Source organism: Hipposideros armiger, unplaced genomic scaffold, assembly GCF_001890085.2.
Source record: "Hipposideros armiger isolate ML-2016 unplaced genomic scaffold, ASM189008v1 scaffold_15, whole genome shotgun sequence".
NCBI classification, from domain to species: Eukaryota; Metazoa; Chordata; class Mammalia; order Chiroptera; family Hipposideridae; genus Hipposideros; species Hipposideros armiger.
This window is the reverse complement of record NW_017731365.1, coordinates 5,590,617-5,603,481: the sequence shown is the minus strand read 5'-3', so window position 1 is coordinate 5,603,481 and position 12,865 is coordinate 5,590,617. Positions and strand designations below refer to the sequence as shown.

Below are 12,865 nucleotides of genomic sequence, written 5' to 3'. Positions count from 1 at the left end.
GCAGTGTCACTGGCCCTCATATGTGGGATCCGAACCGGGGCCCTCTGGCATCCCAAGCCAGCTCCTAACCAATGTGCCACTTGGGCGGCCCTATTTTTTATTTTTTTTGGTAATAGCCATCTATTATCAGTCGATGTGAGGTATCTCATTATAGTTTTGCATTTCCCTAATTATCAGTGATGTTGAACATCTTTTCATGTACTTAGCAGCCATCTGTATGGAGAAATGTCTGTTCAAGTTCTTTGCCCATTTTTAAATTGTGTTTCTTTTTTGGTGTTGAATTGTTCTCTGCATATTTCTGGATATTAATCTCTTAGGAAATACGTGATTTGGAAGTATTTTCTCCCATTGTGTGGGTGGCCTTTTTACTCTGTTGATGCTGTCTTTTGAGGTACAAAATTATAAAATTTGCATGAAGTACAGTTTGTTCATTTTTTCTTGTATTGCCTGCGCATTTGGGGTCATATACAAGAAATCATTGCCCAATCCAATGTTGTGAAGCTTTTGTCCTGTATTTTCTTCTAAGAGTTTTATTATTTTAGGTCTTATGTTTAGGTCCTTGATTCGTTTTTAGTTAATTTTTACAGATGGTGTTAGGTAAGGGTCCAACTTCATTCTTTTGCATGTGGATATCTAATTTTTCCAGCACCATTTGTTGAAAAGATCGTCCTTTCCCCATTGAATGGTCTTGGCACCACTGTCAAAAATCATTTGACTATACGTGCAAGGGTTTATTTCTGGGCTCTATTCTATTCCATTGGTCTATATACCTGTCTTTGTGTTAATACCACACTGTTTTGATGACTGTAGCTTTGTAGTTACTTTTGAAATCAGGAATACATTTTTCAAGATTGTTTTGGCTATTTGGGGTCCCTTGAGATTCCTTCCATATGAATTTTCGAATGGGTTTTTCTGTTACTGCAATGTAGGGTTTTCTACATTTAAGGTAATACCTGATAACTATTCTTCCTTTCTAATTTGGATGCCTTTTATTGCTTTTTCTTGTGTAATTGCTCTGGCTAGAACTTCCAGCACTGAGTTGAATGGAAGTGGCGAAGTGGTCATCCTTGTTCTTCTTGATCTAAAGGAAAAGCTTTCAGTCTTTCACCATTGAGTATGTTTTTGTTTTTCTTTTTTTTTTGGGGGGGGGTTCTTTTTCTCTTTTTTGGCACAGGTGTGGCAGTCATGGACTGAGATACCTTTATTGCAGATATTAGTATGATAAGCACCCCCAAAGAGAGGTACATATAAATTTCTGAGGAAACACAGGAGAGGGAATAAGTCTGACCAAAGTATCATTTGAACTAGTTTTTGGCTAAGAGGATTTTGTCAGGTAGGGATGGTGGAAAGAGCATTCTGGACTTTCCCAAAGCTGTGGCGTCAGAGAAAGCATGGGAGCTCTGAGCCCCTACCCCATACCGTGCCTCATGCATCTCTTCCATTTGGCTGTTCCTGATTTGCATCCTTTGTGATAAATGGGTAATAGTAAGTAAAATGTTTTCCTCAGACCTGTGAGCTGGTCTAACAAATTATTAGACCTGAGGAGGGGTTTTGTGGGAACCACTGATTTATAACTAGTTGGTCAGAAATGCAGGTGGCAACCTGGGACTTGTGACTGACATCTGAGATAGGGGTAGTCTTATGGGACAAACCTGTGGGGTCTGTGCTAACTCCAGGTAGACAGAGTTAGAACTGAACTGGACTGTAGAAAACCTAGTTGGTGTCTGTAGAGAAATGGAGAATTGCTTGGTATGAAAACCCTCCATGTATTTGATGTCAGAAGTGTTGTGAGTAGAAACAATTGAGAACTATCAAAACCTAAATTTATTTGTGTGTGTGTGTGTGTGTGTGTGTGTGTGTGTGTGTATATATATATATATATATATACACACATATATACATATATGTATATGTATATATGTATACACACACACACACGTACATACATACATATTGATGAATTTATTTATTTAAGATTCTCAAATAATGACCTGTATGAGCTACGTTCTTTTATAAGGTAAATCTTGAGACTTTGACATTTTAATCTGTGGTAGTCATCCATAATGCTATAATGTATATATTTATTAAAGAGGATTTAAGCAATTTCTTGGATTTTTGTTTTGGGGCATAAAAAACATGATCTTATGTAAAATTTAAAAAACTTATAAAATTCCATGTGGTTATTGTGACTGAGAATTGGTCTTAAAACTAAATAAATATATGCTTGATATGAACTTTAGCCCTCTTCCAACTAGTTGTTCGTTTGTACACGTCCATTAACATAAAAGTCCCTGGCCCTCTGCTGATCAGAATACACATAGTTGATAGTAAATGAGAGGCGAGGGAAGTCTCATATCTTGACAAATATATTTTTAAAAATTTAAGACACTTATTGTTTTTGTTTTGGTTCCTTAAGGAGTATTTAGCCCCCGTACTCCTTAATAGTTATATAGTTACCAGTAATTAGTTTGTTAGTTTGATTTTTGCTATGTTTGATATAAAAACTTTTAAAATTAAGATTAGGTTTTATACAGAGCAAATCTTGACTGATGAACACTATATTCAACAATTAAACAAATCTAAATACATTTTAATAAATTGGCTTACTTGATCATAAGTAGATAATTAATAACTCTTCATCCTTCTAAAGAATTCCACCAAACTTTATGTGATTACATATTTATATAATGTGTGGCACATGGAAGAAGAAAACAACTTGAAGAGCATACATTTTACTTACCATCTGTTATGTGAAAGTATATTTGGTTGCCATTGAATGTCATTTTCAAATCCATAAATCTGCTCGTTCTTTAAGCTTAATGGAGGCTATATTGTGTAACTAAAAAGTCAATTATTATGTTAGTTGTTCTTTACCTACTAATACATACAGATATAATTTATGCAGGTACCTCAGATTAAGCAACATTAGAAAGGGCTTGGGAAGATTGAATGAGTTGCACGTATGTTATCTCATTCACTGTATTTAATTTTTTTCTAATTGAGCATGTGGAACATGGTAAAGTGGAAATTATAGTAAAGTCAGTTTTGAAAAGTCTTTGTAAAGACTCTATTGGAAATTGGAAGTCTATGAGGTTCTAGAGTCTTTTTTTCCCCCCCTATTTCAAGGCTTTATCTCTAACCTAACCATTCAGAGACAGTACTTCCCTAATGATGAAGATCAGATTGGGGCAGCCAAAGCTCTGCTGCGTCTCCAGGACACCTACAACTTGGATACAGATACCATCTCAAAGGGTAACCTTCCAGGTAAGAGTTCTTCTAGTCTGTAAACACCTATCACCTGGCTTCTCTGTCAGTCTATTAGGATCATGTTAATGTAAAAAAGACTTGTATTTTAAGATTTTTTACTTTAGTTTGTTTCATAGCCTTTGAGGACAAAATAACCTTCCCTTTCTCTAGGACTTAATAGTTGTGGGTAAGCTTCTAGCTTGTTACCGTGAACGCTTATAATTATAGGAACTAACTTTAAGTAGGCATGAGCGTGTATAAAAAAGAAACAATCATTTTTCCAAATGTCTTTTTTTAGAATACTCAAAGTTTGTATGTGAAGTTACAAGGGAATTGATAATCAAAGTTTATGTGTTTGATAATTTAAAAACCAAGACTTGTTGGTATGCACACATTTTTAAAGTTTCTGCAGTGTGCAACATCTTGCTTTCTGACCTGTTTTTGGAAAAAATTTTTTAAAGTTACAGCTAACTATTTCATGATAATTTGCTTAAAAGTTTTTTTTATTGTATGCAAAACAGATAACAAAATTTACCAACTTAACCAATTTTAAATGGGCAGTTTAATGGTATTAAATACATTCACATTGTTGTACAACCATCACGCCATCCATCTCCATACCTCTTTTGATCTTGGGACACAGAAACTCTATACCCATTAAACAATAACTTCCAGGCCGGCCGAGTGGCTCAGTTGGCTAAGAGGTCACTCAAGAGTGTGAGCTCTGAGCAACAGGGTCACTGGTTTGATTCACGGCCTGAGCTGAGCTGCTGCTGAGCTGCCAACAGGTGGCAGGATGGCTCAGCTAAAAAGAAACAATAACTTCCATTCCCCACTTTCCCCAGCCCCTGGCAACCATCATTCTACTTTTTTCTCTGTGATTTTGACTACTCTAAGTACCTTATATATGTGGAATCATAGTATTTATCTTTTTGTGATTGGCTTATTTCACTTAGTATAATGTCCTCAAGGGTCATCTGTGTTATAGCCTGTCAGAATTTCCTTTCGAAGGCTGAACAATCATTATATATGTACACCACATTTTACTTATCCATTCATTCATCAGTGGACACTTGGGTTGTTTCCACATTTTGGTTACTGTGAATAATGCTGCTATGAACATGGGTGTGCAAATACCTCTTCAAGACCCTGCCTTCTGTTCTTTGGGTATATACCCAGAAGTGGAATTGCTGGATCATATGGTAATTCTATTTTTAATTTTTTGAGGAACTGCCATACTATTTCCCATAGTAGATATACCATTTTACATTCCCACTAATAGTGCACAAGGGTTCCAATTTCTCTACATCCTTGCCAACACTTTTCCCCTTTTTAAATTTTTTTTATTTTTTTATTTATTTTAAAGATTTTTTTTTTTTTATTGGGGCATTGAGGGATGGGAACAGCACTGGGGAATTGGGGGAAGGGGAACAGACAAGTTGCTGTCCTTTTGTTCTTCAGTCTAGTTGTGGAGGACGTTGCTTCACTGGCCCAAGTTGGCACCATCATTGCGCTCTTCCCGGGTGAGGCAGATCAGTCGCCGGCTTCTGGACGGCCGCTCACTGCGGCTGCTGGCCGCTCACGCTGGCTGCTGGCTACACACGGTAGCCCATGGCAACCCACTGCAGCAAGGGCTGCAGCCTATGCTGTCGTCGCTTGCGACTCCCGGTAGCCCAGCTCCAGGTTGAGCTGTTGTTCAGCATCTTAGCTGTGGAGGGCAGTGTCACTGGCCCTCATATGTGGGATCCGAACCGGGGCCCTCTGGCATCCCAAGCCAGCTCCTAACCAATGTGCCACTTGGGCGGCCCTATTTTTTATTTTTTTTGGTAATAGCCATCTATTATCAGTCGATGTGAGGTATCTCATTATAGTTTTGCATTTCCCTAATTATCAGTGATGTTGAACATCTTTTCATGTACTTAGCAGCCATCTGTATGGAGAAATGTCTGTTCAAGTTCTTTGCCCATTTTTAAATTGTGTTTCTTTTTTGGTGTTGAATTGTTCTCTGCATATTTCTGGATATTAATCTCTTAGGAAATACGTGATTTGGAAGTATTTTCTCCCATTGTGTGGGTGGCCTTTTTACTCTGTTGATGCTGTCTTTTGAGGTACAAAATTATAAAATTTGCATGAAGTACAGTTTGTTCATTTTTTCTTGTATTGCCTGCGCATTTGGGGTCATATACAAGAAATCATTGCCCAATCCAATGTTGTGAAGCTTTTGTCCTGTATTTTCTTCTAAGAGTTTTATTATTTTAGGTCTTATGTTTAGGTCCTTGATTCGTTTTTAGTTAATTTTTACAGATGGTGTTAGGTAAGGGTCCAACTTCATTCTTTTGCATGTGGATATCTAATTTTTCCAGCACCATTTGTTGAAAAGATCGTCCTTTCCCCATTGAATGGTCTTGGCACCACTGTCAAAAATCATTTGACTATACGTGCAAGGGTTTATTTCTGGGCTCTATTCTATTCCATTGGTCTATATACCTGTCTTTGTGTTAATACCACACTGTTTTGATGACTGTAGCTTTGTAGTTACTTTTGAAATCAGGAATACATTTTTCAAGATTGTTTTGGCTATTTGGGGTCCCTTGAGATTCCTTCCATATGAATTTTCGAATGGGTTTTTCTGTTACTGCAATGTAGGGTTTTCTACATTTAAGGTAATACCTGATAACTATTCTTCCTTTCTAATTTGGATGCCTTTTATTGCTTTTTCTTGTGTAATTGCTCTGGCTAGAACTTCCAGCACTGAGTTGAATGGAAGTGGCGAAGTGGTCATCCTTGTTCTTCTTGATCTAAAGGAAAAGCTTTCAGTCTTTCACCATTGAGTATGTTTTTGTTTTTCTTTTTTTTTTGGGGGGGGGTTCTTTTTCTCTTTTTTGGCACAGGTGTGGCAGTCATGGACTGAGATACCTTTATTGCAGATATTAGTATGATAAGCACCCCCAAAGAGAGGTACATATAAATTTCTGAGGAAACACAGGAGAGGGAATAAGTCTGACCAAAGTATCATTTGAACTAGTTTTTGGCTAAGAGGATTTTGTCAGGTAGGGATGGTGGAAAGAGCATTCTGGACTTTCCCAAAGCTGTGGCGTCAGAGAAAGCATGGGAGCTCTGAGCCCCTACCCCATACCGTGCCTCATGCATCTCTTCCATTTGGCTGTTCCTGATTTGCATCCTTTGTGATAAATGGGTAATAGTAAGTAAAATGTTTTCCTCAGACCTGTGAGCTGGTCTAACAAATTATTAGACCTGAGGAGGGGTTTTGTGGGAACCACTGATTTATAACTAGTTGGTCAGAAATGCAGGTGGCAACCTGGGACTTGTGACTGACATCTGAGATAGGGGTAGTCTTATGGGACAAACCTGTGGGGTCTGTGCTAACTCCAGGTAGACAGAGTTAGAACTGAACTGGACTGTAGAAAACCTAGTTGGTGTCTGTAGAGAAATGGAGAATTGCTTGGTATGAAAACCCTCCATGTATTTGATGTCAGAAGTGTTGTGAGTAGAAACAATTGAGAACTATCAAAACCTAAATTTATTTGTGTGTGTGTGTGTGTGTGTGTTTAATTTTTTTTTATGAGTTTCAGGTGTACAAAACAATGTACTAGTTAGACATACCCCTCACAAAGCGATAACCCCCTCCCCCAATCTACTAACCCTCTGACATTGTATTGGGTTGTTGTAAAAATCATGACGCATTTTTGCAATGAAAAACATAGAAAAAGTACATCATGACTTTTCCGACAACCTAATATATAGCGGTTACAATTCCATTGACTCTATTCCCTATGTTGTACTCCACATCCTGTAACTATATAATATTAAATTATAGTTCACATTATTATTCAGCTTCAGCTTCAGGTGTACACTGCAGTGGTCAGGCATCTACAGCATCCATGAAGTGGTCTCCCTAATACTACAAGTGTCCATTGGATACCCTACAAAATCTTTACAGGGGAGCCATTGAAAAGTTTTCAACAGGGAAGTTATATGTTTTTCAATTTAGAAATATTATTCTGGCTCCAGAATGGAGATTGGATTAACACCTAGGGTAGGGACAAAGAAATCAGGGAGGAGGCTGTTGTAAAAATTTAAGTAAGAGATGATAGTGATAGCTAGTGGGTATGGAGAGAAGTGGATAGGTTATCAAGCTACTGAGGATGTAGAATGGTAGAATTTGATGATGGACTTGATATGGGTTTCTGGATTCAACAACTGGATAGATTCCATTCAGCAAAATGGAGAACACAAAAGAAGTAGGTTTGGTGTAGGGATAATAAATTTCATTTAGTTTACTATATTTCTTTTCATTTAAAACTTTATTATTGTCCCATCAAAATGACATTGGATATTATCTAACCCCAACTTTCCTTAGTCTTAGGAAATTCAATGGGTCCCTTGAGTACCTAGCCTTTAATCTAGAGATCAGTTGGTAAGACTTTCATAGAGAATGGCTGAAAATAAAACATTCTGAGAATAGGTGTAATTATTTTTCATTGGAGCAATGTCCATCCTTTCTCATGCATGTTGTCTCTCCTTATTGACTTAAGTCACTGTGTTGGGCTAGTTCTTAATGAATTTTCCTTTCATGCAAATTTCTTATAAGTATAGTGACTGAAATTTCCTAAGCATATTATATCCTGTAAGTGGTAAAATTAACACTAAAGAGAACTAATAAACAGTTTTCAGGCTTTTTTTGTTTTCCAAACCTTTCTCTGTTGTTGACAGTAAAAAATCACATATATGTTTGAAGGCCTCTTGTGCACCTTCCCTTCCTTTCTAGAGGTAATGACTGTTGTGAACTTGGTGTATATTCTTCAATCTTTTTATACTTTTTAAAAAAAATTTTATTGGGGAATAGTGTGTTTGTCCAGGACCCATCAGCTCCAAGTCAAGTAGTTGTTTCAATCTAGTTGTGGAGGGTATACCTCACCGACCCATGAGGGAATCGAACCGGCAACCCCGGCACTATGAGCACTGCACCCTGCACTCTAACCACCTGAGCCAACCAGCCATCCCCAATCTTTTTATACTTTACTACATATACTGCATTGTTGTATTTAAAAATTTTAAATAATATATCATACTGTATGTATGTTTCTGCAACCTTTTTCACTTAATATTTTTGAGTAAGTTCATCCATGTTGATCTAGTTCATCTAACTGCTGTATGGTCATGTACGATGTGATTGATTTATTCATTCTTCTGTGGATGGATGGACATTTAGGTTATTTTCAGTTTTCTGCTATGTTAAACAGGTTTCAACAAACATCTTCCTTTATGTCTTCTTGTGTCCATGTACACACATGCGGGAGTTTCTCTAGGGTATGGGAAGTCAGGATGTGTGCTTTGTCCCCTTTACTAGATGTGAGCAGATGGTTCTCCAGAGCAGATACACCAGTTTATACTTTCACCAGCAGTGTGTTATTATAAGAGTTCCCATTTCTTCATATCCTTGCCAACCCTTGGTTTTGACAGACTTAAAATTGTAGCAGTTTAGGTGTGAAATGATGGGAGTGGGTGTTGGGGAAAGGATGGTTTGTTTTTTTAATTGTCCCAAAACAAAGAAAGTCAGAGAAATGCTTATTTCAGTGGATTTAGATTGATGCCATGTTACTCCTTGATTCGCTTTGTCTGTTTCTTCCTCCTTTTTGGGCCCATCTTTTGAAATGCTTTGTTGATTTTTTTTAAAGATATTTTATTGGGGAATTGGGGAATGGGAACAGCGCTGGGGAATTGGGGGAAGGGAAACAGACAAGTTGCTGTCCTTTTTGTTCTTCAGTCTAACTGTGGAGGACGTTGCTTCACTGGCCCAAGTTGGCACCATTATTGTGCTCTTCCCAGGCGAGGCAGATCAGTCGCCGGCTTCTGGATGGCCGCTCACAGCGGCTGCTGGCCGCTCACGCTTGCTGCTGGCTACACACGGCAGCCCATGGCAACCCACTGCCACAGGGGCTGCAGCCTACGCCGTCACCAGTGACTCACAGCAGTCCAGCTCCAGGTTGAGCTGTTGTTCAGCATCTTAGCTTTAGAGGGCAGTGTCACTGGCCCTCATATGTGGAATCTGAACCGGGGCCCTCTGGTGTCCCAAGCCAGCTCTTAACCACCACGCCACTCGGCCGGCCCAACTTAGTTGATATTTTAATATAAGATCTGGTAAGTATATGCATTGGCATCAGTGATGTCTTTATAGTTCACGTAGACTGTTCTTTTAGTTTGTTTGTTCCTAACCCTGATTTGTTGAATATATCTGTGTTTTCCAAAGGTATCATACATTTCTTTTTTTCAGCTGTGATTTTTTTGTGTGTGTTTAAGGGGGTATATGACAAATTTTTTATATATAAAATTGTATTTACTTTAGGTAGAAGTTGAATGTTCACGCTCTTGGTAACTTAGCATCACTACATCACTGTCTTGGGGAGCTGATAAAGTTATTACACCAAGTAGTAGATTCTCCACAAATTTCTGGAGCTCACTCATCTATGAGTGTACCATACTGCCTTGATGCAAGATACCAGCTCCCCAAGTGTATGCATTTTAAGCATATTTCTCCCTTACAAATCAAGTTTTTATCCACTAAGTGTTCCTGTGAAGTATAAGAACTTTAAAATTAAATGCCCCAATAACAGATGAGCCACAACAATGTATTTCTAAATAATATTTTTCTAAACTGTCATATAATATTATAGTTTATATTGTGATAATAAATTAAAAGGACTCTTTTCGGTGTTAGTGTACTTTAAATTTGGGTTACCACGTTCAATTTGGCATGCTAATGCCAATCGTCCATGCTCTTCCTTTGATCCAAAGGAACTTATAACTTATTCTTTCTTATCAAATTCTATTTGCCCTTTATATGAAAGCTTTTTATAGTCTTTTCCTGCCAACATTACTTTCCTTATCTCATTTTCTTCATCGTGCCCATTTATTTCTTCTTCTCATGTTCTCTATTTTGGAAATAGCCTTCTCTTTCAAATGCTGCATCACTTCTCTTTCATTTTCTCCTTTTAAGAATCTGATTCCCAGGGCAGGCCGAGTGGCACGTTGGTTAGGAGTTAGCTTGGGACGCCAGCTCTGAGCAGCAGGGCCCTGGTTCAGATCCCACATGAGGGCCAGTGATGCTGTGCCCTCTACAGCTAAGATGNTTAAGAGCTGGCTTGGGACGCCAGAGGGCCCCGGTTCGGATCCCACATATGAGGGCCAGTGACACTGCCCTCTACAGCTAAGATGCCGAACAACAGCTCAACCTGGAGTTGCCGGCGACAGCGTAGGCTGCAGCCACTGCTGCAGTGGGTTGCCATGGGCTACCGTGTGTAGCCAGCAGCCAGCATGAGCCTCCAGCAGCCACTGTGAGCGGCCGTCTAGAAGCCGGCGACTGATCTGCTTCGCCCGGAAGAGCACAATGATGGTGCCAACTTGGGCCAGGGAAGCAACATCCTCTACAACTAGACTGAAGAACAAAACGACAGCAACCTGTCTGTTCCCCTTCCCCCAATTCCCCAGTGCTGCCCAACCCCTAATTCCCCAATAAAAATCTTAAAAAAAAAAATGGTGTCTATTTATGATTCTTTAGACCAAATATAAATGCAAAATTTTTAGGCCTCCTCACAAATCAACTTCTTTTCATCCTGGTGCAGAATATAAATTTGTCTGATTAAAACCAGGAGCTCTGTCAAGTCTTTTCTCAAGTCAAGATATTTCAAAAGGAAATTATAAAATTGAAAATTAAATCTAGTGTAACATTTGAGCTCTCATTATTTAATTTGTCCAGTTGTCTTGCACTTGTGAGCATAAATTTTTTTTTTGAGTGTGCCCTCAGATCCTTTTCTTTTTCAATTGTAGTGGATATTCAGTATTATATTATTTTCAATTATACAGCATAGTGGTTTGAAATTTATATAACTTATGAAGTGATCCCCCTGTTAAATCCTAGTACTCATCTGACACCATACCAGATTGTTTGTTTTACAATATAGTTTCTAGGTACTGAATGTAAAATTTTGGTGTAAGTTTGATTTAAATTAACATGTAACTGAATTTGTATTAGGCTAATTCCTACTTTGTAATCAGTTATTTGGCTTCAAGGACCTATGGGGAAATGAAATTTTAGACACTGGAGAGTTCCAATTACAACTTTTACTGACATAGGCTCCATTTACTGTAACCATTTGGGAGAAACTAAACTGAAACAAAAAGTCTTGTAGTTATATATTTTGATTCTGCCAAGCTAGATTTTATCCGTAAGAGAATTTGCTTTTTAAAAAACCTTTATAATTTTACTTTTAAACAGAATTTTTAGATATAGTTTTAACTCAAAAACCTCTAATCAAGTCTTTTTTTTTTAATTTTAAATTTTTATTGTTTCAACTTTATTGGGGAACAGTGTGTTTTTTCCAGGACCCCATCATCCAAGTCAAGTTGTCCTTCAATCTTAGTTGTGGAGGGCACAGCTCAGCTCCAAGTCCAGTCACCGTTTTCAATCTAGCTGCAGGGGCAGGAGTCAAACTGACAACCTTGTTAAGAGCACGCGCTCTAACCAACTGAGCCATACAGCCACCCACTGGCAGCTCAGCGGCAGCTCACCTTAAGTCATTGTCTTCAATCTAGTTGCAGGGGGTGCAGCTCACTGGCCCATGTGAGAATCGAACCGGCAACCCTGTTGCTCAGAGCTCACGTTCTAACCAACTGAGCTACCCGGCCGCCTCTCTAATCTAGTCTTTTAAAAAATGTTTTACTAAATTATGTTTTTCTTTATTAAGTGTATTTATATTCCATTTATATGTCTTACATGTATAGATGGGCAGAGAAGTTAGATCGGCTAACCAGCACAGCAACAAAAGATCCAGAAGGATTTGTTGGGCACCCTGTAAATGCATTCAAGTTAATGAAACGTCTGAACACTGAGTGGAGTGAGTTGGAGAATCTGGTCCTTAAGGATATGTCAGATGGTAAGTGAGATGGTAAGACTAACGAGCCAAAAGTAAGGCAATATTGCCACCACCTGTAGTAATGCCAAAAATAGAGATAAATTCAGTTCCCAGAATATCAAGTGAATTATTGCTGGGGTGTGTTTGGTTTGATCATAGTTAATTTACCCTAGATCCTGAATTCCTTGATTAAAAAAAAAGAGAAATAAAAACTGAAAACAAAGAAATAAAACTTTATTGTCAAAAAAAAAGGAAGTGATTTCTGCTATTGGTGATTAATACTGGTGTATTTTGCTTTGACATCTACAAAAGTGAATTGATTTTTGACATAGAGCTTCATTTCTGAAGGCAGTCATTTTCATTTTAGGATTACCTTCAAACTTCAAAAATTTATGGATAAACTTTATCTTCTAATCAATTTTTAATGTATCAGGAGTCGTACTATAAGGAAAAGTGTTAGAGGTGTTCTGCATAGTATTTTGAAACAGGATGGTTTAACTTCATGTAGACGATAAATTTAAAAACTGAGGCTGCAAACAGTAATAATATCTTTCTAATTGAAATAAGTTGTAGTTGGAGTATTGAAGTGTTTAATATATTTTAGTAACAGAAAGCTAATTCTGGAGTTTAAGGAACTAAAGGGATTGTGCTTAGTATATAGTAGAGGCTCAAATATTTGTTGAATG

General features: G+C 37.9%; 1 protein-coding gene across 1 annotated transcript in view; it reads left to right on the top strand.

Annotated features, from left to right (window-relative positions):
* The window catches only part of P4HA1 (prolyl 4-hydroxylase subunit alpha 1), a 98,614-nt gene that overhangs the window by 23,034 nt on the left and 62,715 nt on the right, over positions 1-12,865 (top strand). The window contains exon 4 of the mRNA XM_019624640.1: positions 12,049-12,200. Coding sequence (XP_019480185.1) covers positions 12,049-12,200 — 152 coding nt within the window. The remainder of the gene's footprint in view (positions 1-12,048; positions 12,201-12,865) is intronic.